The sequence below is a fragment of the Rhinopithecus roxellana genome, chromosome 5 (genome assembly GCF_007565055.1).
Source record: "Rhinopithecus roxellana isolate Shanxi Qingling chromosome 5, ASM756505v1, whole genome shotgun sequence".
Taxonomy (NCBI): domain Eukaryota; kingdom Metazoa; phylum Chordata; class Mammalia; order Primates; family Cercopithecidae; genus Rhinopithecus; species Rhinopithecus roxellana.
In genome coordinates, this window is record NC_044553.1 from 88,231,622 (window position 1) to 88,257,495 (window position 25,874).

A 25,874-nucleotide genomic window follows, 5' to 3' on the forward strand; every position below is an offset into this window, starting at 1 on the left:
CCAGCCTTTGCTGCAGCAATGAGGGATGCACTCACTGTGCTAGAGGAGCTCAGCCGCAGGACTTCTGTAGGCCGGCCCAGGTGCTGGGCAAGCTGTGGGCACAGTGAGGGGCAGTGGCCGGGCCAGGCTCTGCTCTGGGCCTGCTTCTCTGCTCCATGCTGGTTCCCATGCCTGCCTGGTCTGTTTGGAGATGGACTTTGGATCTTTCTTCTTTTCTTCTTTTGTAATTTGTGGTTCTAAAATGGATTTCATCACATTCTTCCATTCTTGCTCTGTTGGTTGTCACTTTGTGCCTGTAGCTGAACTTCATGCTGGAGGAATGGGGGATAAATCCTCTGAGCCTGACTTTCCTGGCTTCCAGTTTGGTCCTGAGAGTACACCCTTTTCCCTAACAGATGTCTTTACGGAAAACCCTGATGAGAAATCCATCATCACCTATGTGGTGGCGTTTTACCACTACTTCTCCAAGATGAAGGTGCTGGCAGTGGAGGGCAAGCGTGTCGGCAAGGTACAAGCTGTTTTGGAACCAAAGTGTCACGCTTCCCCTGTTTGCCAGATCCAGACAGAGTGGCCCCCTTTCCAATCTAAGAAAGGATGAAGAGTGCAGCTCCCCTACCCCCTAACTTCCTCTAAAGCTGCCCTTGGCAGCACTGGCTCCTGAGCTGAATTCCAAAGCAGGTTGATGGTCTGTCCTGAAAGGTACCACAGGCGGCTGCTCTGTGCCTGGCGTCCACCTGGTCCACCTGAGACGCATGTCTCATGAACATCCCCACAGGAACCCTCCAGGCTTTTATGTGGTTTGTTTATTGTGATTGCCGACCTCTTAGGCACCCACAGTATACCAGAAACACACCCATTGGGAGAGACCCTCATGCTAGATTCCTTTCCTCTGCTAGATAGATTCTTAGCTCCTGAAGGATAGGTACCATTTCTCATTCATCTCTGTGCCTCGTGTTTAGTAAAGACAATGGCTGGCAGCCCTTGACTCCTCATGAACATTTAAAAATAAACAAAACTCTGGCCCCTAAGTGGCTGACATCCTGGCACAGCAAGCTTACCAATCTTCTCTAGCACTGGGGAGGGGAGCTGCTCCCAATCCCTCACAGGCCAGCTCACTGCCGATTGGCAAGATGAGGGCTTCGCCCACTTCCCGTCCACTCCTGCCGCTCTACCAACAGTCTTGGGCCCAGGGAACAAACCCAGCCTAGAGCACTCCGGGGCTTAGGAGGTGGGAGCCCCATTTCAGGGCACCTTGATTGTGGTCCTCATTGGTATCCTCAATGGTGGCTTTGCCCTTCTGATGAGAATAAGTAAGAAGGTGATTCCTTAGGTTATTGACCATGCCATTGAGACTGAGAAGATGATTGAAAAGTACAGCGGGCTAGCCTCGGACCTGCTCACCTGGATCGAGCAGACCATCACTGTTCTGAACAGCCGCAAGTTTGCCAACTCACTGACGGGCGTCCAGCAGCAGCTGCAGGCCTTCAGCACCTACCGCACTGTGGAGAAGCCGCCCAAGTAAGGGCCTTGGAACATGGGAGGGTGGTCCTCAGTGGCTGGGAAACTGACCACCAAAAGATAGAGCCAGGTTCTGGGCCTTATGAAGTGCATCTACCAGGCACACGCTCAAGATTAGAGAGCTGCACATGTGTCCCCTGCCTCGTGCCCCTCTTCACCACTCTCCTCCCAAGCCACCAGCTTAGAGGAAACCAGCATTGATGAGAAACCTCGACTCAGAACCAAAGACAGTGGTTCCTCCCAGATCCCTGAGGAGGAGCGGGAAGGAAATCATAGGCTTCTGAGTCTCTTTGAATAATCCAGGCTGAAAAGCTCCTCTCTGGTCTGCCACTGAGCTGTGGGCCTGTTTTCTGATGAGATGACCTCTGTGCTCTCAGCCCCTGAGCTCTCTGTACAGGGTCTTATGAATCATCAAGTTCATTCTTCTTTTCCTCTCCCATCTGTCACTGCTCAGCAACAGAGCACTTAGCCTGCTTCTCAGGACCTCTGCCCTACCCTAGTGCGTGCAGAGCCTGTGTGCATATGCTTACACACAGGTGCTTCAAACAACCGTGCACACACATGCATACCTGCGTACACACAACCATCCATACACACAACTGTGCACCCATGAACATGTATGCACACACAACCATACACACACAACCGTGCACTCATACACATACACATAACTATACATGCATTTGTGCGTGCACACACAACTATGCACCCATGCATGTACATATGCACACACAACCACATGTGCAAACGCACATACATATATACAACCACGCATGTGCACATGCACACACACACAAACATGCACACATACACACAGGGCGTTCCGGCTTATCTGCCATTAGCTTGTCCAGCTCATCTGAAACAGGCTTCTAGCTCACTGGTGGTACCTTCTGCTCTGCTATTCCCCCCACCCCCCACACTCTCCATTCATGACTCTGAAATGGGGAAAGGTGAAATGCTGACTCTAGGATATACTATTAACAAGTATCTGGTTTCTGGTCTGACACCAACCCATTTCTGAAGCCCTAAATCCAATACAGTTAGCATCCCCTATGAGTCTACCAGTCACTGCACACAGGGGTGTTATCTCTTGGCTGTGTAGACAGTGCTTCATGGCCATAGTTCTCTTAAGTGCCTGTGAGCACTGAGATCCATTAGACTGGGCTCAGGGTGGGGACATTGCATATAGCTGATCCTTGACTGCCAGGTCAAGGATGCAGAAATGGGGGGACACTTGGGTCCATGCAGAAATGTGGAAGTACCTGATACCTGCAGCCTGTACCCCACATGCTAGACAGTAATCCTGCTACCAATTCTTGTCTTCTACACCTATAATCGTCTCAGAGCCCAGCCTTTCCTGCCTTCTGGGAAGCATCTGGCCTGTAGGACTTGCCAGGAGATCTGGCTCATTAGGACCTGGGTGAAAGCTGTTTTCAGTGTAGTATGCTCTCCCACGGAAAATGCTGCTTCTGGGGTTTGATTGACTCACTCAATAAGAAACTGACCAGAGAGCTAATAAGAAGCCCTCATCACTTGCAGAACAGAGAAGGGTTTTTGTTTTTTTTTTTTAATTGATCAGTAAAACTTGATATTTACAGGAATTACCAGACTACCTCAGCTTCCCATGTAGAAGCAAATGATAAATGCTATGGTGGCCATTGTGTTTTCTTTGGTTTATATTGTAAAGACCCAAACCCCTATTAGATCTTAGTTGGTGAGAAGGATAGATGTTTTAACAGGTAAGCAGACCTATAGATTCTCTTTAGTTTTTCTGTGTTTTTAAGGGAAATATGCTTTGCTATCTAAGTTTCAAGATGCCACAGTTCCGTATTGACTTCAGCAAAAAAAATTTGGCCATGAGATATGAGATGCCAGTCTTCCTATCTCTGTTTTCTTGACAGGTTTCAAGAGAAGGGGAATCTGGAAGTTCTACTTTTTACCATCCAGTCCCGGATGAGAGCCAACAATCAGAAAGTGTACACACCCCACGATGGGAAACTAGTGTCTGACATCAACAGGGTACCACAGCATTTTCCATTATGCATTGATGGTGGATTGATTGAATTCCTGATAAGGACACAGTGAATGGTCGTTGGACCAGATTAAACCACGCCACTTTATTTGGTGTTATTAATCCACATGTTGACTATTTGGGGGAGTTATCTGAACCTGGTTCTGAGGGGTCAGACTCTACTCCCCCACCTTCCTTTAATCCCCCTGTTCAGATGCCCTGAGTCCCTGAGTCCTTTTTTTTTGGAGACAGGGTCTCACTCTTCCACCCAGGTGGCAGTGCAGTGGCACAATCACAGCTCACTGCAGCCTCACCCTCCCGGGCTCAAGTGAAGCTCCCACCTCAGCCTCAGTAGGTGGGACTACAGGCGTGCACCACCACACCTGGCTAAATTTTGTACTTTTTATAGAGACAGAATCTGGCGATGTTGCCTAGGCTGGTTTTGAACTGAGCTCAAACAATCCTCCTATCTTGGCCTCCCAAAGTGCTGAGATTACACATGTGAGCCGCCACACCCAGCCTCCTAGTCCATTTTCTTTTGGAGTCAGTTTTACAGCCTATCCTTGATAGAACAAACTCAAGAACCTTGAGTTTGTCTTTGAAGATGGAATATTAACTACTTATAACCAAAGGAAAATGCCTACGACATTTCAGAGGCTTGGAGGCTTACCACCACCTGGCACTTCATATTGAACGGAGGTAGCCATTAGTCAATAAGAACTTACTGAGCATAGCTGGGCACGGTGGCTTAAGCCTGTAATCCCAGCACTTTTGGAAGCTGAAGCAGGCGGATCACGAGGTCAGGAGCTCGAGACCATCCTGGCTAACATGGTGAAACCCCGTCTCTACTAAAAATACAAAAAAATTAGCCAGGCATGGTGGCGGGCACCTGTAGTCCCAGCTACTCAGGAGGCTGAGGCAGGAGAATGGTGTGAACCCAGGAGGCAGAGCTTGTGGAGAGTCGAGACTGTGCCACTGCACTCCAGCCTGGGCAACAGAGTGAGACTCCGTCTCAAAAAAAAAAAGAACTTACTGAGCATTCAGAGAAGTGAGAAACATTATTTTGGGCCAAGAGTCTGAGAAAGGTTTAGGGGAAGAGGGAAGTGAGACTCATGAGCAGTGCCCTCTGAATCTTTCATGGGTCCAGACATGAAAGCCAAAAGGCTTTTAGTGATCTTTAATCTGTTACCATGTCACCCAAGAGCATCAGGTTGTACCTCGATTCCAGAAATCACCCAGTGTTGGGTGAAAGAGGTGGAGCCCCCAAACTGAGGCGTTTCTCCTATACCCCAAGAATTCTCATTCCACCCTTTGTGCAGGCCTGGGAAAGCCTGGAGGAAGCTGAGTATCAGCGGGAGCTGGCCCTGAGAAATGAGCTCATTCGGCAGGAGAAGCTAGAGCAACTGGCCCGGCGCTTTGACCGGAAGGCTGCAATGAGAGAGACCTGGCTCAATGAAAACCAGCGCCTCGTGGCCCAGGTAATGAGGGACATGCTTTGGGTGACAGGAGAGGGGACATTCTTCAGAGCCCCCAGCTCTTGGCTGGGCTGGAGTCCAAGCTGGCTTCTCACAGCCTCTCCTTGTGGCTTGCATCCCAGCTCCCCCATGATCCGGTGGATCAAGATTTGCATCTGGGGAGGAACTCTCCAGGATTTATTAAATCTCATTTTTAGGAAAGAGCCTTGGAGTCTAGAACTGGCTGCTGAAGTTGTCTTTTGTGGGCTTGTAGCGTCAACTACAGCTGGGGTTTGAGTTGATGTTAAATCGTGGTTCTCGGGGGATATGGTAAAATCACAGACTGCACCTTGTCTGTGTCGGGCATGCCTTTTGGACTCTGGCCTCTGGTGCTGTGACATAATTCTAGCAAAGAATGGACCCCAGGGCTGATTCTTCATCAGAGCATCTGTTCTCTCTCACTTAAAACTTGGAATCAAATTAGATTCTTTCCAAAAAGGGGCAACGAGTATTCTGAGAGCACTGGAGAGAGTATGCGCACCCCAGAGAGCGTGTGAATAAACCATCTGTTTGCTGGTGCATGGTTTCTGAGTGAGAAGCAGCCCCTTCCTGCCCCAAATCCAACAGGTCCACTCAAGGCAGGGTGGGGAGTGCCAGCAGGCCACCAAGGGGCTCCATTAGTAACACACAGGCTGCATCTCCCACATGGGTAGCACAGGGAGTGAAATCACGAACTTCTCGCCGGGCGCGGTGGCTCACGCCTGTAATCCCAGCACATTGGGAGGCGGAGGCGGGCAGATCACCTGAGGTCAGGAGTTCGAGACCAGCCTGACCAACATGGAGAAACCCTGTCTCTACTAAAAATACAAAATTGGCCGGGCGTGGTGGTACATGCCTGTAATCCCAGCTACTAAGGAGGCTGGGGCGGGAGAATCGCTTGAACCTGGGAGGTGGAGGTTGCGGTGAGCTGTGATCGTGCCATTGCACTCCATCCTGGGCAAACAAGAGTGAAACTCCATCTAAAAAAAAAAAAAACATGAACTTCTCTTAGAGGCTCTTGTAAGACATGACTTTTTGGAATTTGGGTCTGATAAGACAGCTGCGAAAGGAAGGCGGAGTTCTTGGGAATGTGCTTTCCCATCTAACACTGGTTCTGAAGGGACCCGCCCTTTCCCTGCATTTGGGGATGAGCCCCAGGGTGTCTGACTGAGCTGCCTGTTTTTCTCCCATGGGGCAGGATAACTTCGGGTATGACCTGGCAGCTGTGGAGGCTGCCAAGAAGAAGCACGAGGCCATCGAGACTGACACGGCTGCCTATGAGGAGCGGGTGAGAGCCCTGGAGGACCTGGCTCAGGAGCTGGAGAAGGAGAACTACCATGACCAGAAGCGCATCACGGCCCGCAAGGACAATATCCTGCGCCTGTGGAGCTACCTGCAGGAGCTGCTGCAGTCCCGGCGCCAGAGGCTTGAGACCACCCTGGCACTGCAGAAGCTCTTCCAGGACATGCTGCACAGCATTGACTGGATGGACGAGATCAAGGTGGGCCCTGGGGGCCACCTCCTACCATGCCCTGCAGCACTCACATTGGGTCTCAGGGGCCCTGCAGTTAGCATAGGCTTCCTTGGACACGTCCCAGCCAGTCATATATCTGAGTCAAAATAGAGAAACTGAGGCAGCAGAGTGTCTAGCTGCACTTGTCTCTGTGCCTCTTGGTCCACTCTGCTCCAGCAGGTGATACCAGCCCAGGTCCATGGTACCCTGGTGATCGAGAAATCTTGGGTTTGTGGCAGCACCGGTGCCAACCTGCAGGGCCTTGAAGAGACATACATTAATCAGGAATCTGGAGAATCAGGCTCTTAGTCATTACAATTTGACTCTGGTTAGAATCCAGACCTCCCAGCGTAAGGGCAACCTCTCCTCTCTCTCTGCCATAGTGAGTCTCAGCTGAGAACACACATCAGACTGCCCCTGGAGCTTTGTGAAAATACACATGGCCAGGACCCAACCCTGAGACCGATGCAGTAGATGAGTGTGGGCCTTGAGCATCTGTAAGATGTTCCATGGATGATGCTGATGGGCATCCCCAGTAGGCACTCCCCCTCTGGAGCTTCTTCCATCATCAACAGCAGCCCTTTTCTGGCTGCATTAGGCTCACCCTTGCTCAGACACTAGGGACATGCCCTTTGCAGGGGGTCTCTTCTCCTAATGTGTAGGTCTCTTCGTTTCTCCTCATTTCCCTTCTGCTGTTCTCTTTGCCAGGTTCACCTCTTGTCTGCCGAGTTTGGGAAGCACTTGTTGGAGGTTGAAGACCTGCTACAGAAGCACAAGTTGATGGAAGCTGACATTGCCATCCAAGGGGACAAAGTGAAGGCCATCACTGCAGCCACCCTGAAGTTCACTGAGGGGAAAGGTGAGACCAAGTCTGTCTCCCCTGTTAAGGCTTCCGATGCCAGAGCCTCATCCTCTGGCCTAACACCCCAACTTGGATAAATCTCCTGGAACCAACTTTAAAGTTCTGTTTCTTTCGTCAAGTAATGGTCCGAGAAAGAAGCTTGAGGGACAGTCAGACTCTCTAGAGAGCCGACAACTGCTTCAATAACCTATAATCACCAAGGAGCCATCATCTGTCCTTCATTCTCCTTGCTAGTTCAAGTCATGGCTGAGACAATTTAGGTTTCCAGATTCTTGTTTTAAATAAGAGACCTCATTGCCTCTTTCAAGAATGACCTTGAAAATTTTTTAAATTAATTTAAAAAATAATTTTATGTTGTACATTTCTATTAAGAACTAACCCCACTTTTTATCTTCCTTAACCCTGAAGTTCAGTGGGAAATAATTATAAAGAATCTGTCCACCCTCTGAGCAACTGGGATCCCCCTGCACCCAACCCCAAAGCCCCAGTGACATGGCAGCTTCAGGTTTGTGTAGTTCCAACCTGGGGCAGCTTATCTGAAGCGTGCCCATAAATGAAGCCCATCCCCCACTTTGTCCTTCTTCCCCCTATTTCTTCCAGGGTACCAGCCTTGTGACCCCCAGGTCATCCAGGACCGCGTCAGCCACCTGGAGCAGTGCTTTGAGGAGCTAAGCAACATGGCAGCTGGGCGGAAGGCCCAACTGGAGCAGTCTAAACGACTCTGGAAGTTCTTCTGGGAGATGGATGAGGCCGAGAGCTGGATCAAGGAGAAGGAGCAGATCTATTCTTCCCTGGACTGTGGCAAAGACCTGACTAGTGTGCTCATCCTACAGCGCAAGCACAAGGCTTTTGAGGACGAGCTGCGTGGGCTGGATGCCCACTTGGAGCAGATCTTCCAGGAGGCTCATGGCATGGTTGCGCGCAAGCAGTTTGGGCACCCGCAGATCGAAGCCCGCATCAAGGAGGTATCAGCTCAGTGGAACCAGCTGAAGGAGCTGGCTGCCTTCCGCAAGAAGAACCTCCAGGATGCTGAGAACTTTTTCCAGTTCCAGGGCGATGCGGATGACCTGAAGGCTTGGCTGCAAGATGCCCACCGGCTGCTCTCTGGTGAAGATGTAGGGCAGGATGAAGGGGCCACGCGGGCCCTGGGGAAAAAGCACAAGGACTTCCTGGAGGAGCTGGAGGAGAGCCGCGGGGTGATGGAGCACCTGCAGCAGCAGGCCCAGGGATTCCCCGAAGAGTTTCGGGATTCCCCAGATGTGACCCATCGGCTGCAGGCCCTGCGGGAGCTCTACCAACAGGTGGTGGCCCAGGCAGACCTGCGTCAACAGAGGCTGCAGGAAGCCCTGGACCTGTACACAGTGTTTGGGGAGACAGATGCCTGTGAGCTGTGGATGGGCGAGAAGGAGAAGTGGCTGGCCGAGATGGAAATGCCAGACACCCTGGAGGACCTGGAGGTGGTGCAGCACAGGTCAGAGTTAACTCATCTTTTCCTCACCTCCCTGTACCCAGGTCTGGGCACCATCTCCCACCTAGTTTGGTAATAGTCTCTGGATCAGCAAAGGTCTCTTTGAGAGGCCCTGGGATGCCCTCTGTTGCAAAGTCCTGGCATCGGGAGTCACAAGTTCTATTCTGGCTCTGTGGTCTGGAGTACTTCACCCACTGGGGCCTTGCGTTCCTCAAACAAAGGGAATTTCTCTAGTCCAGTTATTCAATTACTTTTCAATGATAGCAATCTTTGCTCAGATGAATTGTGTATGGAACCCCTAGGTCACACAGAGGAAAAATGGAGCTACTCTGGAGAAGGAGGCTGAGAGGCCAGGACTCTGCCAGCTCTAGCTTTTTGTGGCAGTCCTTAAGCCAGGGGACTCTGAAGGGCCACAGAGAGAGTTTGCAAACCCCCTGTCTGCAAGGCCACTTTCACCCCTGGTGTTCTGATTTCATCAGTACCCCAGATGGTGAGGCATGCCCCAGTCTGTGAGGCATCTCAGCAGCCGAAGCACAGAACTCAGGGAGTCAGGAGGAGGAGAGGCCACTCTCTGGAGCAGTGCCAAGGTGGTGCTGCACTGATGCTGGAGAATCCTGGGCTCTTACCCTTGAAGGATCAGCCTTCGGAACAACAAATTCCCCCCAACCACCACCCCAGCAGCTTTTCCTTATCTTACCCAGGAATGGAGCACCTGACTGGAAAGGGTATCTTTCAGATCAAGATGTCAAGGCATTGGACTCAGAGTCCAAAAGCAACAGCCAGAAAAGTGGAGGCCTGGAAGGTGGCCCTTGTGACAATTGACACCCTCCACACAAATACACAGTAACCTCTCTTCAGCCCTCCCTCCCCTTCATATGTCTCTGTTGAGCCAGAAGCCTGTGTAGGAAGTAACTGACTCTCTCAAGGCCTGTTCCAGGCAATGCTAACTCACAAAATCAAACCCATGAACCAGAAAGGAGGGCCAGCATATCTGTCTTCTTCCTTCTGCCTCACCTGAACAAATGGTTTAGGCAGTGGAAGGAGACAGCAAGAGCTACATGTTCTGGAGACTGGGGGTGCCACTGGCAAGGAAGTGTCTGCTGCTGCCTCACCCATCCTCATTTCCCTCTGCCCCTATCAGGTTCGACATCCTGGACCAGGAGATGAAGACTTTGATGACTCAGATTGATGGCGTGAACCTCGCTGCCAACAGCTTGGTAGAGAGTGGCCACCCACGCAGCGGGGAGGTGAAGCAGTACCAGGACCATCTAAACACCAGGTGGGGTGTGGGTAGGGCATGGGGCGGGGGGCATTGTCTCTCGACATCTGACACACTTCTGGGGGCCAGGCCCAAAATTAGGCCACCCACTATGCACCAACACTTCTGTACCCTCAACATTCCTGGTTTTTTGTTTTTGTTTGTTTGTTTGTTTGTTTTTGAGACAGAGCCTCGCTCTTTTACCCAGGCTGGAGTGCAGTGGTGTGATCTCAGCTCACTGCAGCTTCCACCTCCTGGGTTCAACCTATTCGTGTGCCTCAGCCTCCCAAGTAGCTGGGATTACAGACGCGCAATACCATGCCTGGCTAGTTTTTGTATTTTTAGTAGAGACGGGGTTTCACCACGTTGGCCAGGCTGCTCTCATTCCTGGCCTCAAGCAATCTGCCCACCTTGGCCTCCCAAAGTGCTGGGGTTATAAGCATGATCCACCGCACCCCCACCAACATTCCTGTCTGTCTCAGCCATGGTTCCTTCCCAATAGTACTGGAGTTGTAGCAGCAAGGAGGAATGATCGAGGTGGTGAACAACCCAGGGAGGGAGAGAAACGAGTCCTGGGAGGCTCGAATGCTGTGCCCGGGGAGGGCAGGTGTGTGTATGTGTGATGGAGGGCACATCCCAAGTGTGCCCAAACTCAGAATCAGGCCATATGCTTCTCATGCTGTATTTCCCAGGACATTCTTGGGCAAAGAAAATTGCTTTCTGAGAGCTCTTAAGTACTGTCCATAAAATAATGCTCCAGCCTGTGCCAAATGCAGTATTGACAATGAGGCTGGCTTGAATGAAGAGGAGAATTAGCAGGGAGCCTTAAGCAAGCTTTGTGGCCAGAACAAAAAACAAGCCCCGAGGAGCCTTTAGAGAAGGGGTGCTTTCAGTGTGGGGTGAAATTGCCCACGAGTTCCTAGAGGATCTTTGAGGACACAGCAAACGCCTGCATTCCCTGTCTTTACCCTGGGCCCTGCACATGCAATGCCACGCATTCACCACCTCCCCACTACCCTGGCCCCTTCCCCACACTTGTGCCCCACAGTAGAGCCTTGCTCTGCCTGAGGCAATCTGGGAGGTGGGCCTGGAGAAGACTCCATTGTAAAGAAAGGGATCAGCACAGTGGAGACTTCACTGGGGGGTTAAGGGGAGGCAGCGATGACCAGAATTCTTTAGAGCTGCTAGAATGGGATGATTGTCTTAGCAGCCCAAGCTGGAGAGTGTGGTTCAGGAGATTCCTTTGTCAATCTGATGTTTTACAAAGGAAGAGAATACCTCTTCCCTCTTCTTTTGCCTTGTAGGTAATGAGTTTGTGTGTGTTGGTGGGCAGGAGGTGGTAGAGATTATTGCAGTTGCTGCATAATTGAGGAAACTAGAGCAGGTCTAAACCAGAGAAACTTCCTGAGAGGAAGAACTCATCAGCTCAACAATGAACTATAGTCTGAGAATGTTGATCTTTACAGACCCCTAAAACAGGCCCCATCCTCAAGTGATAAATATCCTGGTACCTGCCATCCTTAAGTAAGAAAAAAACCCGAGGCATGAAATTAAATTAAATTTGAGAGTTGAAAGGGACCTGAGAAGTCACCCAGTCTAGCCAGTGATGGGGAACTCACTCCCTCACCCTGCAGCCTGTCTCATTTTTGGGCAACTCTTTTTGGTTAAAAAGTTTGCTCTTCCATTGAGTGGAAATCTGCCTCTTTGAAATGTGTGCATATTGATTCTGGCTCTGCCCTTGAGAGATATCAGACTTACCCTGGTTCCTCTTCTGTGTATAGCTCTTCAATTATTTTTCAGAACAATGCCCATTCTACACCTCCACCCCCAAGAGTCGTCTTGTGACTCTGCGGTTCTTTTCCTCAGGGTGCATTCTCCCTACCTCTACATTATTCCAAATCCTGTCTCTGCCTGGGCCAGTCCAAGTCACTTGCTTTCCAGTTTTCCAGATGAAAAGCCATCTTTTCCTCCTTTGTACTGGTTTTGAGCTTCACATCCTATCTTATATTCTAATTATTTTTGTCCCCAAGGACTTTCCTACTAGACTATGTAAGCAAATGAAGACCTGTGTCTATTTATATTGCCCAAGGGCTTTGCACACCAAACACATTTTTGAGGTTCCTCCTGTTTGGAATATTACTTTCCTAGCTTTGCCCTTGGCTTACTCTTTTTATTCAGGTCTCAGCTCAAATGTCAGCTTATTGGTGTGACCCCCACTGACCACCCCATTGAAAGCAGCACATCCTTCCTCTCGTTGACCCCTTTTGCCTCTATATTGTTACCTTCTTTTATTTTTTCTTTGCACTTATCACCACTTGATGGATTATAGACTTGTTTATGTCTCTAACTACTTGAATGAAAGCAAGGACTTTGCATTGTTCTTTATTAATTAATTAATTTTTTATAGAGACAGAATCTTACTCCATTGCCCAGGCTGGAGTGCAGTGGTGCAATTTTGGCTCACTGCAGCCTCAGCCTCCCAGACTCAAGTGATTCTCCCACCTCAGTCTCCTGAGTAACTAGTGCTATAGATGCACACTACTATACCCAGCTAATTTTTTGTTTTTTTGTAGAGATGAGGTCTCACTATATTGCCTAGGCTGGTCCTGAACTCCTGGGCTTAAGTGATCCTCCAACCTCAACCTCCTAAATTGCTGTGATTAACAGGTGTGAGCCAGTGCACCCAGCCTGCATAGTTCTTTCCATATCCCTAGTACCTAGATCAGTGTCTGCCACAAGGCAACTGAGAGTTGCTTGATAAATGCTTAGTACATGAGTGAACTGGGAAAAAACTAAAATTTTTCTGCCAAGCTTCTGTGTGAGTCATTCAAACACTTGATGAATGTGTGATCATCTTTCACCATCTGCATATTCCAGTTGAAGAAAAACCTGGCCCAGGACCAAACCTGAACTCTTGATGTCGCCTGACCGGTGCTAACTAGAGTGGCTCTATCAACTTCCTGCATCTCAAAGACAGTGCAGTGACAGGAGCAAGTGTAGGTTTCGGAAGCACACCAGACCCCAACTCCAGTGCATCTTTGTGTGGCCTCCACCCAATGGCTACAGCGGGGCCACTCCAGGAAAGGCCTGGAAAATCACTATGGGGCCTCTTGCCTGGGGACACAGCCAGACCCTCTCCCAGGAACACTTCCCTGTCGATTCCAGGGGTTTCAAACAAACTTGGACAAAACCCCTTGATTTCCCAGCCTCGGAGCACCATCTGTGTGCCAGACAGGCACAGAATTCCCAGAGCACGGGGTCTTCATTGTCTAGGATAGGAGCGAGAAATCTGCAGGCTGTCTCTCCTCCCTCGTATCCCTGGTCTCTCCCAGCCTGTCTCTTACATCTCTCTGCAGACCTTTCAAATCACACTGGCTGCTGTTGTCACACCTTGGGAATGCACAACAGTGCCCTCTGCCTAGTCCATCTGCTAGTCCCTTGGCTTCTATCCCCTGAGGCAGGGGACAAAGACAAATGAGAGACTTGGTCCCATCCTTTAATTGGTCACTCCAGTGGAGGCACTGGGGGTGTGTTTACTGACTGGGGCTTTGTGTCCAGTGATGGGTTGTGTGGAGGTCACATGAGCGACAGTCACCCCGTTGCTCCTTCCAGCTCCCTTAGTCCTCCTCTCTGCCTGGTAGGTGCTGTGTACATGAAACTTTATGCTATGTTATTTGCGAGCTTGTCTGAATATTTCTCTAAATCATACACCCCACAGGGCAAGGCCTAATTATGTCTGTATATAAGGCCAACAAAATGCCTTATACCCCTGTGGGTGTTCAAGAAAGATGGGTTCAATTAGAGAATGAGCATTCAGCCTGCGTATTACAGTGATGCAGAATGAGTGAACCTAGGCCCAAGGGTAGTGTCCCTAGTGGTCTGGCCTGGCTGATGGGCAGCTCTCTGAAAGAGGTTTATTGTGTACTGCAGACTGACCCCAGGCCCCCAGGCATCCACCAGACCTTAGCACATTTCCGTGTTTCATAGCAACACTGTGCTCGAAGGGTAAGATTATGTTAGTCTTTTAAATTATCATCACAGCTTATTCCTCCTCATTCTCTTCTTCCCTCTCCTCTTATTCCTCTTCTTTTCACCAGGGTGTCTTTTCTCTTAGATCCAAGGTGATCTTTTTCAGGCCCTAGGAGACTTTGCGTGTGGCCTTGGGCATTTACATGGTTCCTCTAGGGCAGCTGGGGACCCTATGTCCTGAAGCATTCTTGAAGTTAATGTGAGCCTTTTAATTATTTTGATATTTCATAAACTCTGGGGAAATTGTATATTTGCCTGAAATCCAACTACATGCATAGCCTTTGCTTTCATGTTCCTTTACTTATGGTTGGAATCACATCACTAATTGCCCCCTCCTGATCAAAAGGTCTGATTGACAGTGATATATGTCTTGAGTTAAAATTGGATAAGTGAATTTTGCTCACCCACAGCTTTGTTAGGTAGATTTTGTTTTTCTTTTTATCATACAAAGTCTGTGTGGGGAGATTTGCGAGAAATGTGGGAAGGGGTCAGGGTCTCCTATGGGAAGAGTTAAGTGAGAAGGTGTCTCTCTCCTCCGGGCTGTGTCCCCATCCGGCAGGTGGCAGGCATTCCAGACCCTGGTGTCAAAGCGGCGGGAGGCTGTGGACTCAGCCCTCCGAGTGCACAACTACTGCGTGGATTGTGAGGAGACCAGCAAGTGGATCACGGACAAGACAAAGGTAGTGGAGTCCACAAAAGACCTGGGGCGGGACCTGGCAGGTGTCATCGCCATCCAGCGGAAGTTATCAGGGCTGGAGCGTGACGTGGCTGCCATCCAGGCCCGTGTGGATGCCCTGGAGCGTGAGTCCCAGCAGCTGATGGACTCGCACCCTGAGCAGAAGGAGGACATTGGTCAGCGGCAAAAACACTTGGAGGAGCTGTGGCAGGGCTTGCAGCAAGCCCTGCGGGGCCAGGAGGACTTGCTGGGGGAAGTCAGCCAGCTCCAGGCCTTCCTGCAGGATCTGGATGACTTCCAGGCCTGGCTCTCCATCACCCAGAAGGCTGTGGCCTCCGAGGACATGCCTGAATCCCTCCCAGAGGCTGAGCAGCTCCTGCAGCAGCATGCAGGTATCAAGGATGAAATTGATGGGCACCAAGACAGCTACCAGCGTGTTAAGGAGTCTGGGGAGAAAGTGATCCAAGGCCAGACGGACCCAGAGTATCTGCTTCTGGGCCAGCGGCTGGAAGGCCTGGATACCGGCTGGGATGCCCTGGGCAGGATGTGGGAGAGCCGCAGCCACACTCTTGCTCAGTGCCTTGGCTTCCAGGAGTTCCAGAAAGATGCCAAGCAGGCCGAAGCCATCCTCAGCAACCAGGTAGAGAGGCATTCAGAGCTGGGACAGGCGGGTCTCTCAGGGCAGTAGCTCTTGTGGTGAGCCCACAAATGTGCTATAAGGCTCAGGGACCACATTACTCTGTCTTGTACTCTGTATTCACTCATGGGGGAAATCTTTGTTTCTCATTAGGTGCCTTTTCCAGCCCTATGCCTTGTTCTTGGGTCTATCAGAGGCTAGAGAAGCGCATTTTGCCCTGGGTGGTTAGTCTTCCGTGTGTCTTTAGGCACACTGTTTATTGGTGCCCCTGGGGTAGGAGTGGGGGCAAGACCTAGGGAGTAGCACCTCCTCCCTGCTCATTCAGGGGGCTCATTCAGACCGTGGCCTATGTGGCTGCACGTGGTGCTCCCACTTGGTAGGTGTGCTCATCACCTCCTCCATGTGTCTTCATGCCTTGTCTGGAAACTTGCTCCAACAGGAATACACTCTGGCTCACTTGGAGCCCCCAGACTCCCTGGAAGCTGCAGAGGCTGGGATCCGGAAGTTTGAGGATTTCCTGGGGTCTATGGAGAACAACCGGGATAAGGTCTTGAGTCCTGTGGACTCTGGAAACAAGCTGGTAGCTGAGGGAAACCTGTACTCAGACAAGATCAAGGAGAAGGTGCAGCTGATTGAGGACAGGTACTCCCGGGGCCCAGGGCCACGAGGCCCCCAGAGCCACAGAGGGATAGTGGTGCCACAAGAGGACCCCAAGCTCGGCACTATTGTGACTATGCCTTTGGCTTCCTTTCCAGGCACAGGAAGAACAATGAGAAGGCCGAGGAGGCCTCTGTCCTACTGAGAGACAACCTGGAGCTACAGAACTTCCTCCAGAACTGCCAGGAGGTGAGGCTCCAGCAAGGAGCAGCCACTTTCCTGGAGATTCCTTTCTAGAAGCAGAGTGCCCTCAAGGTGGGAAGTCCATAGGGATCCTTTCTAGCCCAAGAGCTGTGGGATTCCATGAGCGGGGACCTCTAGGTACTTAATTGGGTCATCCTCTAGAATCTTCAGTTGCACTTTTTGTTTTTTTTGTTTTTTTCAAATCTGAAAAGTCATCCTTAACTTGTCAAGTCTAGGCCAGAGTTTCTTAAGAGTAGTCTAGGGACAATCTATTTTAGAATCACCTAAGACCCAGTCTGGGCCAGCTTCAAGGATGTGTGACCTGTGTCACACCCTATGCTTAGCTTAGAAGGGTCCTGGGCTCAGTTTAATGCTCTACTCTTGCCATCTTGAAATTCTTCATGCTTTTGAACAACTCCATTTTGTACTGGGCCCTGCAAATTATGGAGCCAGTCCTGGTCCTAGTTAAAGCAGACCCCTGGGTCTCACTCAGGCCAAATGAATCAGAACTTTAAGGGGTGAGACAGAGAAAGAACATTTTAAACAAACCTGCCAGTTGGAAAACTGCTGGGTAGGAAGGTCCTTGCTCAACCTGGGGCCAGCTGTACAAGGAAGGTCTTTAATCCGCCTTCCCAGGTCCCTCCATTGACAGTACTTTCTACGTGGAATGGGGTTTTCCTTGACTTCTTTCTTGTCATACTCCTTTTCCGTCAGCCCAGATAACTTTGTTTTCATCAACCTCTGTCGTTGGCTTCTTCCTCAAATAACATTTTTTTCCTGTGTTTATCAAAGATCTCTCACCAAACTGCCAAAGGATGGATTTATCCATCCATCCAGTAAATACTCTTTGGGTTCCTAGAATATGCTAGGCCCTGTCTTAGGTCCTTGAAATATAGAGAGAAGAGTAAAGTATCCCTGGTCTCACACCACACACACTCCAGTGGGGAAGATGCACCTGTGCCCACATTTTAGCCCCAGCCTGTCATGGGTAAAGTTGCCTGTGCTGGTCCAGAGGGATCCAGAACTGCAGATGAGTTCTCTTCTGTGCTTGTACTTCCTCCCCATGGGCTTCTCCTTCTGCAGCCAGGGATGGGCAGCAGGTTCTGCCCTGCCAAAGAAATATACTCAGGGACAGTCAGCCCACTCTTTGTGCACACAGCTCACTCTATGGATCAACGACAAGCTGCTGACATCTCAGGATGTCTCCTACGATGAAGCACGAAACCTTCACAATAAATGGCTGAAGCACCAGGCGTTTGTGGCAGAGCTGGCTTCCCATGAAGGGTGGCTAGAGAACATTGATGCGGTAAGTAAAGTGAGTGGGTGGCAGAGGGCACTCTGCTCAGATAGGCTTGCCTGGATGGGGCTTCACCCAAGGTGTGGACACTGTCCTAAAGCTTGCTGACAGTATAGAATGTGGCAGCAAACAACTTTTCTAAATAGTAGTTAAACCTTCAGAGGTCCTGATATAGTCAATCTTAGTACACCTGGTCAGAATCAGTACCTCTTCTGGGTCACCTGAATCTAGGAACAGCCCAGGACACTGAGGACATCTAGTTAGAGCTTCAGTGTCCAGTGCCAGGACAGCAGTTGTTAATGTTTGCTTTCCATTGCCCTCACCAGGGCTCCAGCACTGTTCTGCACAGGGCTGGAGGAATAGGCAAGATGATCAGAATGGTCCAGGGGAGCCATTAATCCTCATCATTTGGATGGACAGAAGCACTGGGGAGTGGTCGTTTCCACTTCTTGCAGATGGTGAACTAAGGGACCCCTCTGTAGAGAGTTTGCCCAGTGGACAAGTCCAAATGTGGCTGGAATTAGATGTGGAAATCACTACCTTTGCTCCTCTCTACCATGGCTGTCCATGAAAAAGCAACCCTAGCATCAGACTGATTTCTTAACCTCCCTGTGCCTCAGTTTCTTCCTCTATGAAATGAGAGTAATAATAGGACCTTCCCAGTGCAGCTGTGAGCACTAAATACTTAAAGACAAATGAAACATTTAGCATAGTACTTGGCAATTATGAGACACTCAATAAATAGTAACTTTTAGGCCAGGCACAGTGGCTCACGGCTGTAATCCCAGCACTTTGGGAGGCCGAGGTGGGCAGATCACTTGAGGTCAGGACCTCAAGAACAGCCTAGCCAACATGGCGAAATCCCATCTCTACTAAAAATACAAAAATTAGCTGGGCGTGGTTGCATATGCCTGTAATCCCAGCTACTCAGGAGGCTGAGACACAAAAGGGCTTAAACTGGCGGGAGGAGGTTGCAGTGAGCCAAGATTACGCCACTACACTCCAGCCTGGGCAACAGAGAGAGACTCTGTCTCCAAAAAAAATTAACTATTATTACTGATATAGATTCCTAAGTCCAATTTACATCACACTGTGCCCATCCAAAAATGATACATCTATGCAGATGAAAACCAGACAAGACAACCTCAGTAACCAAAGGAGGTCAGTGAAGGTTAGTGCACAACCTCGGGAACTCACGGGGCAGTTTCTGCATTGGCTGTACTTGGATGGGTCTGGAATCCTTTTTCTTGCAGCAGCTGACCCTTGTCTGCAGCTCCCGTGCTGCAGTCTCCCTGAATCATTGCCCCCAGCGCTGCTCTCCCTGCCTGGCTTCCCCTACCAGCAGTCTAACCCTTTGAATATGAGGACTTTTTCCTTATCTGTGGTGGTGCATATCATGAAAATTATGCACAAACTTTTTTTTTTCACTCATCAGCTATTGTGTTAATGTATTTTATGTGTGTCCCAAGACAATTCTTCTTCTTCCGATGTGTCCCAGGGAAGCCAAAAGGTTGGACACCCCTGCTAATGCTGGGGATTCAGAGTCAATTTCAGTTGCGCCTCATCCACATTCTATGAAGATTCTTCACCTTGCTGATCTCCTCTTGGGTAGTCTCTTGCAACCATTAGGAGCAGGGCTCACCCAAGGCCCAGTCAGCCCAGAATGTGAGCTCTCCTCCTTCTTGCCCCTAGGAAGGAAAGCAGCTGATGGATGAGAAGCCCCAGTTTACAGCCCTGGTGTCCCAGAAGCTGGAAGCCCTGCACCGGCTCTGGGATGAGCTGCAGGCCACCACAAAGGAGAAGACCCAGCACCTCTCAGCTGCCAGGAGCTCCGACCTGCGCTTGCAGACCCATGCTGACCTCAACAAGTGGATCAGTGCCATGGAGGACCAGCTGCGGTCAGACGACCCGGGCAAGGACCTGACCAGTGTCAATAGGATGTTGGCTAAGCTGAAGGCACGTGAGTGGGTTGTAGACTTAGAGTGTTAGGATAGAAGGGGTCGTGGAAGCCAATCTGACACCTTTATTTTTAATTTTAGGTTTGGGGGTACATGTGAAGGTTTGTTACACATGTCATGGGGGTTTATTGCACATATTATTCCATCACCCAGGTTTTGAGCTCAACATCCAGTAGTTATCTTTTCTGCTCCCCTCCCTTCTCCTACCCTCCCCCATCAAGTACACCCTAGTGTCTGTTTCGGTTGCGCCTCACCCACATTCTATGAAGATTCTTCGCCTTGCTGATCTCCTCTTGAGTAGCCTCTTGCAACCATTAGGAGCAGGGCTGATCCAACGCCCAGTCAGCCCAGAACGTGAGCTCTCCTCCTTCTTGCCCCTAGGAAAGAAAGCAGCTGATGGATGAGAAGCCCCAGTTTATAGCCCCGGTGTCCCAGAAGCTGGAACGCCTACTGTTATTTCCTTGTGTTCATAAGTTCTTCTCACTTAGCTCCCACTTATAAGTGAGAACATGTGGTATTTGGTTTTCTGTTCCTGCATCAGTTTGCTAAGGATAATGGCCCCAGCTCTATCCATGTTCGCACAAAAGATATGATCTCATTCTTCTTTTATGGCTGCAAAGTATTCCATGGTGTATATGTATCATATTTTCTTTATCCAGTCTGTCATTGATGGGCATTTAGGTTGAGTCTATGTCTTTGTTATTGTGAACAGTGCTACAGTGAACATAAGTGTACATGTGTATTTATGGTAGAATGCTTTACATTCCTCTGGGTATATACCCAGTAATGGGATTGCTGGGTCAAATAGTAGTTCTGCTTTTAGCTCTTGAGGAATTGCCATACTGCTTTCCACAGTGGTTGAACTAATTCACACTCCCACCAACAGTGTATAAGGGTTTCCTTTTCTCTGCAACCTCGCCAGCATCTGTTATTTTTTGGTTTTTTAAGAATAGCCATTCTGACTGGTGTGAGATGGTATCTCACTGTGGTTATGATTTGCATTTCTCTAATAATCAATGATATTGAGCTTTTTTTCATATGTTTTTGCCTGCATGTGTGTCTTCTTTTGAAAAGTGTCTGTTCATGTCCTTTGCCCACTTTTTAATGGGATTGTTTGTTTTCCTCTTGTAAATTTAAGTTTCTTATAGATGCAGGATGTTAGAGCCTTATCAGGTCCATAGTTTGCAAATATTTTCTCTCATTTTGTAGGCTGTTTACTCTGTTGATAGTTTCTTTTGCTGTGCAGAAGCTCTTAAGTTTAATTAGATCTCATTTGTCAATTTTTGCTTTTGTTGCGATTGCTTTTAGTGTCTTTATCATGAAATCTTTGCCCATTCCTATGTCTAGGATGATATTGCCCAGGTTGTCTTCCAAGCTTTTTATAGTTTTGAGTTTTACATTTAAGTCTTTAATCCATCTGAGTTTATTTTTGTATATTGTGTAAGGGAGGGGTCCAGCTTCAATTTTCTGCATATGGCTAGCCAGTTCTCCCAGCACCATTTATTACATAGGGAGTCTTTTCCTCATTGTTTGTTTTTGTCAGCTTTGTCAAAGATCAGATGGTGGTAGGTGTGTGGCCTTATTTCTGGACTCTCTATTCTGTTCCATTGGTCAATATGCCTGTTTTTGTACCAATACCATGCTGTTTTTGTCACTGTAGGCTTGTAGTATAATTTGAATTCCGGTAATGTGATTCCTCCAGCTTTATCCTTTTTGCTTAGGATTGCCTTGGCCATTCAGGCTCTTTTTTGGTTTCATATAAATTTTTAAATAATTTTTCTAGGCTGGGCATGGTGGCTCATGCCTGTAATCCCAGCACTTTGGGAGGCCAAGGCAGGTGGATCACCTGAGGTCGGGAGTTTGAGACCAGCCTGGACCAACATGGAGAAAGCCTGTCTCTACTAAAAATACAAAACTAGCTGGGTGTGGTGGTGCACCCCTATGATCCCAGCTACTCGGGAGGCTGAGGCAGGAGAATCACTTGAACGCAGCAAGCAGAGATTGCAGTGAGCCGAGATCGCACCATTGCACTCCAGCCTGGGCAACAAGAGCAAAACTCCATCTCAAAAATAATAATAATAATGGTAATTTTTCTAGTTCGTTGAAGAATGTCATTAGTGCTTTGATAGGAACAGCATTGAATCTGTAAATTGCTTTGAGCAGTATAGCCATTTTAACTTTATTAATTATTTCTATCCATGAGCATGAGATGTTTTTCCATTTGTTTGTGTCTTCTCTGATTTCTTTGAGCACAATCTGAAACCTTAAAGTAAGCACTCCTACTCTTTCTCTTAACTGGACTTGCTTTTATCATGCAAAAATGTCGCCTGGTTTCTAATCCATCTCCAACCCCTTTTGCAGTGGGTAGGACAGAGACCCAAAAGGTTGCATGAGAAACAGAACAGGCACTCAGAGGAGGGAAACATGAGTTGGAGCATCCAAGGAGACTCCTTGGAGGAAGTTGAGCTCAAATTGGGCCTTAAAGGAGGGGTGGGATGCAGATGAATGAAGAAGATGGAGGGGCTGTCCAGGCGCCAAGGCTGGTGCTGACACCGTCCCCTTGTGTCTCAGCGAGTGGAGGACCAAGTGAATGTGCGGAAAGAGGAGCTGGGGGAGCTGTTTGCCCAGGTGCCTTCAACAGGAGAGGAGGCAGGAGACGTAGACTTGAGCATCGAGAAGCGGTTCCTGGACCTCCTGGAACCCATGGGGAGGAGGAAGAAGCAGCTGGAATCATCCAGAGCCAAGCTGCAGATCAACCGGGACGTAGAGGATGAGACGGTGCGTGGGCCGCAGCTTCTCCCCACCCCCTGAGGCGGAGCCACCAGCTGCCATCAGAGTAGCTGGCTGCCACCCAGAGCAATTCTTGGCAGCAGATGATTGGTCACCTCACCCCTCATCTCATAGGGGTGTTGTGAGGATTACATTAAATAGAAAGCTCAAGTCAGTGCTTTTGTTGGGAACTCACTGTTCACTTGCTAGTATTGCTCAGTGAAGAACATGGACTTTGGGGTCAGACAGACTTGGGTTCGAGATCCAGCTACGTTACTGTCCCACTGTCTGACTAGGAGTAAGTTATTTGGAACCTCAGTTCAAAATCCCTGAATATTTCCATCTATTAAAGGGGGACAAAACCCTGATGGGGTGTTGGGAGGAACTGGGGAGACACTGCCAGCAAAGCTCTGCCCCGCCTATGGTGAGCACTCGGGAAAGGGTGGCCATGATTGTCATCAGCTCTCCCCTGCCTTCTGGTCTCTGCAGCTCTGGGTGGAGGAGAGGCTGCCTCTGGCCCAGTCAGCCGACTATGGCACTAATCTGCAAACTGTGCAACTGTTCATGAAGAAGAACCAGGTGAGTCCTGCCTCACCTCACCAGTCATACCCGCCCCTCCTCACCCCCACCTGGCCCCACAGGGTAGGCCCAGCCCTGGCCTGCAGAAGGCTAGCAACGGCAGGTTAGTGTTCCTGTTGGCAGCTTTGGGGTCTCCAAACCGTATTAGTAGTCTTAGAGCAGAAAGAGCAGGTTTTTGTGATTATAGAGCAAATTCTGGGAGGATCACAGAGGAGGGAGGAATCCTGGTGCTTGGGGATTCAGGGCCATTCAGCCTCCATCAGGCACAGGTGAATGCAGGATCTTGGGGGCCCTGGCCTGGAGGTTGATGTGCTTCAGTAGCTGTGTATTCAGTGTATTCAGTGTACCCAGTGGTCTGCCTGTGAGGAAGGCAGTAACTCCTGGTCTCTCTCCCACAACACTGCCTTGCCCCTCTTCCAGGGCTGAGCTTGGCATGTGCGGTGTCCTTGGGGTAAGTAGGCCCCATTTCTCTGGACATGTGAGGATACTTGTGGGGCTCAAATTCCATTAGGAAGCCACTAACTTTGGACTCTGGGCCCTTGGAGCAAACATTCCTCTGCTTTTTGGCACTCACTTAGCCCTGACTGGGAACTCCTGTGGCCCTGGTCAGAATCCTGGACGTGAGCAGATGCCAAGCACTCCCTCTTGGATCAGGGCTGCAGCGGGAGCCTGAATCATGCAAGGAAGCTGGCTGTGTGGGGTCGCAGCGGCCAGAGAGATGGCCACAGACCCTTCTTGAACAGAGAGACCCTCCCTCTGCATGCTCTCTGGGTCAGCAAGGAGAGCCCAGGAACTTAGATCCCAGAGAAAAGCGACATGTCCCATAGTGCCCTGTTAGTACTGCAACTCCTTGAGGAAGGAAGGTCATAGCAGACAGCACTCCCTTTCCCCACGTTGGCAGCAACTGACATCTGCTCACAGGACCGTTTGAGCCCAGCAGCAGTGCAGAGGCCTGGATTATATTCAGAGAGGTTTCTTCAAAGCTGCCTTAGGCCCTTTGCTTCTGGTTGATACAATCTGGTCACAGAGACTCCAGCAGCCACATGCAGGGACCTGGGCTAGAAGATGATAGAAATCCATCCTCAGTTAATGCCACAACCTTCAGCTAAAGGTGGAAGGCTGGTAGGACACGGTATCCTTGGGACCTCAGTTTCCTTAATTGTAAAATGAGCCAACTCTAGTCTTTCCGACACAGGATTTTTGATTCTGTGCAGCCTCTATAAGTGTTATTGTTCAAAGGTTTTTAACTCCCCTGGCTGGCAGTTGCTATTTCAGGAAAAGGACAAGACAAATATGGATGGGGTTCCCCTAACCAAGAAGGGAAAGGCAGCCTCTTGGGAAAGCGTGACTGCCCTAGTGAAGACTATTTTAGGCTCACCTGGCTAAACCATAAGTCCAGTTTTATCATTTTTCCACTTAAAACCCTCTATTGCAATGGTTCTCAAACTCCAATATGCAACTCCTTTAACAAGCCCTCTGGGTGAGTTTACACAACTTAACCGGGTGCCACCCCCAGATTCACTGCATCAAGCTCTGCGGGTAGAGCCTGATAATTTGCATTTCCAACAAGATCCTGGGTGATGCTGATGCTGCTGGTTCAGGACTCCACTTTGGGGACCACTGCTCTCGGGACTATTCATTGCAATTAGAACACATTCCACAAGGTACTACATGAAGAGTTCTCACACCGGGCTGTACACTCAAATCACCTAGGCAACTTTTAGACAGGTGAATGCCCAGGTCCCACCTCAGATCAATTAGGATCTCTGGGGGTAGGCTCCTAGCTGCATCTATTTCCCTGGGTCATTCAGTGGGCAATCAGGATTAAGAACCAGCCATGCCTGATATGGCCCCTGCCTTCCTCTGAATCTCAGCTCTTCTCACTTTGCCCTCCTTCACAGTATTCCAGCTCTTCTTGCCCTCTCTGTAGCCTCAGACAGTCCCAGCTCAAGACCACCCCAGAACCTTTGCACTTGTTCAGTCCTCTTGCCAGGAACACTTACCTCCAGCTCTCTGTGTGACTGCCTCCCTCCCATCATTCATGTCATGGTCAAGTGTCGTCTCCTCAGAGGGGCCCTCCTGACTCCCTTAGCTAAAGTGGCTCCTGCCACATCGCAGCAGACGTTCTTCATCCCACTGTTGTCTTTTCCTCATAGCCCCCAGGGAGGAAGGCCCAGGCTTTGTTTATTCATTTATTTGCATGTTTACCTTCTATTTCCTCTACCAGGTTGTAAGCTTTAGAGTGCAGGGATTTTCACTTTTCTTGTTTCTATATTGTCCCTATTACCTAGACCAGGGTCTGGTACATAGAAAAGAACTTAATACATAGTAGTTGAATGAATGAAGATAGGGAAGAAGACTTTAAACGTAAGTACCCTGCACAGATACTAGAAAGTAATTGCTTAAAAAGAAAGAAATACGTTTTTAGGCTGGGTGCAGTGGCTCATCTGTAATCCCAGCACTTTGGGAGGCCGAGGTGGGTGGATCACCTGAGCCCAGGAGTTTGAGACCAGCCTGGGCAACATGGCAAAACCCCATCTCTACAAAAAATACAAAAAATTAGCCAGATGTGGTGGTACATACCTGTAACCCAAGCTACTTGGGAGGCTGAGGTGGGAGAATCATCTGAGCCTGGGAAGTTGAGGCCCAGTGAGCTGTGATTGTGCCACTGCACTCCAGCCTGGGTGAGTGGAGTGAGACCCTATCTTAAAAAAAAAAGAAAGAAATTAATTTTTAGACCACCACGCAAAGGTCTTAAGATCTCAGAGTAACAAGCAAATGGAGCTGAAAACGTGGGTTGTTTGAATGCAATTGCAGAGACTACAGGAAATTGTAAAAATTGAGATTCTGAGCATAAAGTATACAAATGCATTTCAGCAAGTTATGTGACTTGTAGATGTGGTTATTTTGTATATATTTCAAATGCTGGCTATCACTGTACTGCTCACGTGGGCTGCTCTCGCCCC

At 49.4% G+C, this 25,874-nt stretch overlaps 1 protein-coding gene across 2 annotated transcripts in view; it reads left to right on the forward strand.

Annotated features, from left to right (window-relative positions):
- SPTB (spectrin beta, erythrocytic) overlaps nt 1–25,874 on the forward strand; it is a 137,648-nt gene that overhangs the window by 81,586 nt on the left and 30,188 nt on the right. For both annotated transcript variants that reach the window (XM_010383706.2, XM_010383705.2), the window contains 15 exons: nt 396–508; nt 1,331–1,518; nt 3,420–3,537; nt 4,849–5,007; nt 6,221–6,523; nt 7,244–7,394; nt 7,998–8,868; nt 10,007–10,144; nt 14,712–15,468; nt 15,905–16,107; nt 16,221–16,311; nt 17,465–17,611; nt 19,295–19,558; nt 22,132–22,338; nt 22,819–22,908. In XM_010383706.2, coding sequence (XP_010382008.1) covers nt 396–508; nt 1,331–1,518; nt 3,420–3,537; nt 4,849–5,007; nt 6,221–6,523; nt 7,244–7,394; nt 7,998–8,868; nt 10,007–10,144; nt 14,712–15,468; nt 15,905–16,107; nt 16,221–16,311; nt 17,465–17,611; nt 19,295–19,558; nt 22,132–22,338; nt 22,819–22,908 — 3,800 coding nt within the window. The remainder of the gene's footprint in view (nt 1–395; nt 509–1,330; nt 1,519–3,419; nt 3,538–4,848; nt 5,008–6,220; nt 6,524–7,243; nt 7,395–7,997; nt 8,869–10,006; nt 10,145–14,711; nt 15,469–15,904; nt 16,108–16,220; nt 16,312–17,464; nt 17,612–19,294; nt 19,559–22,131; nt 22,339–22,818; nt 22,909–25,874) is intronic.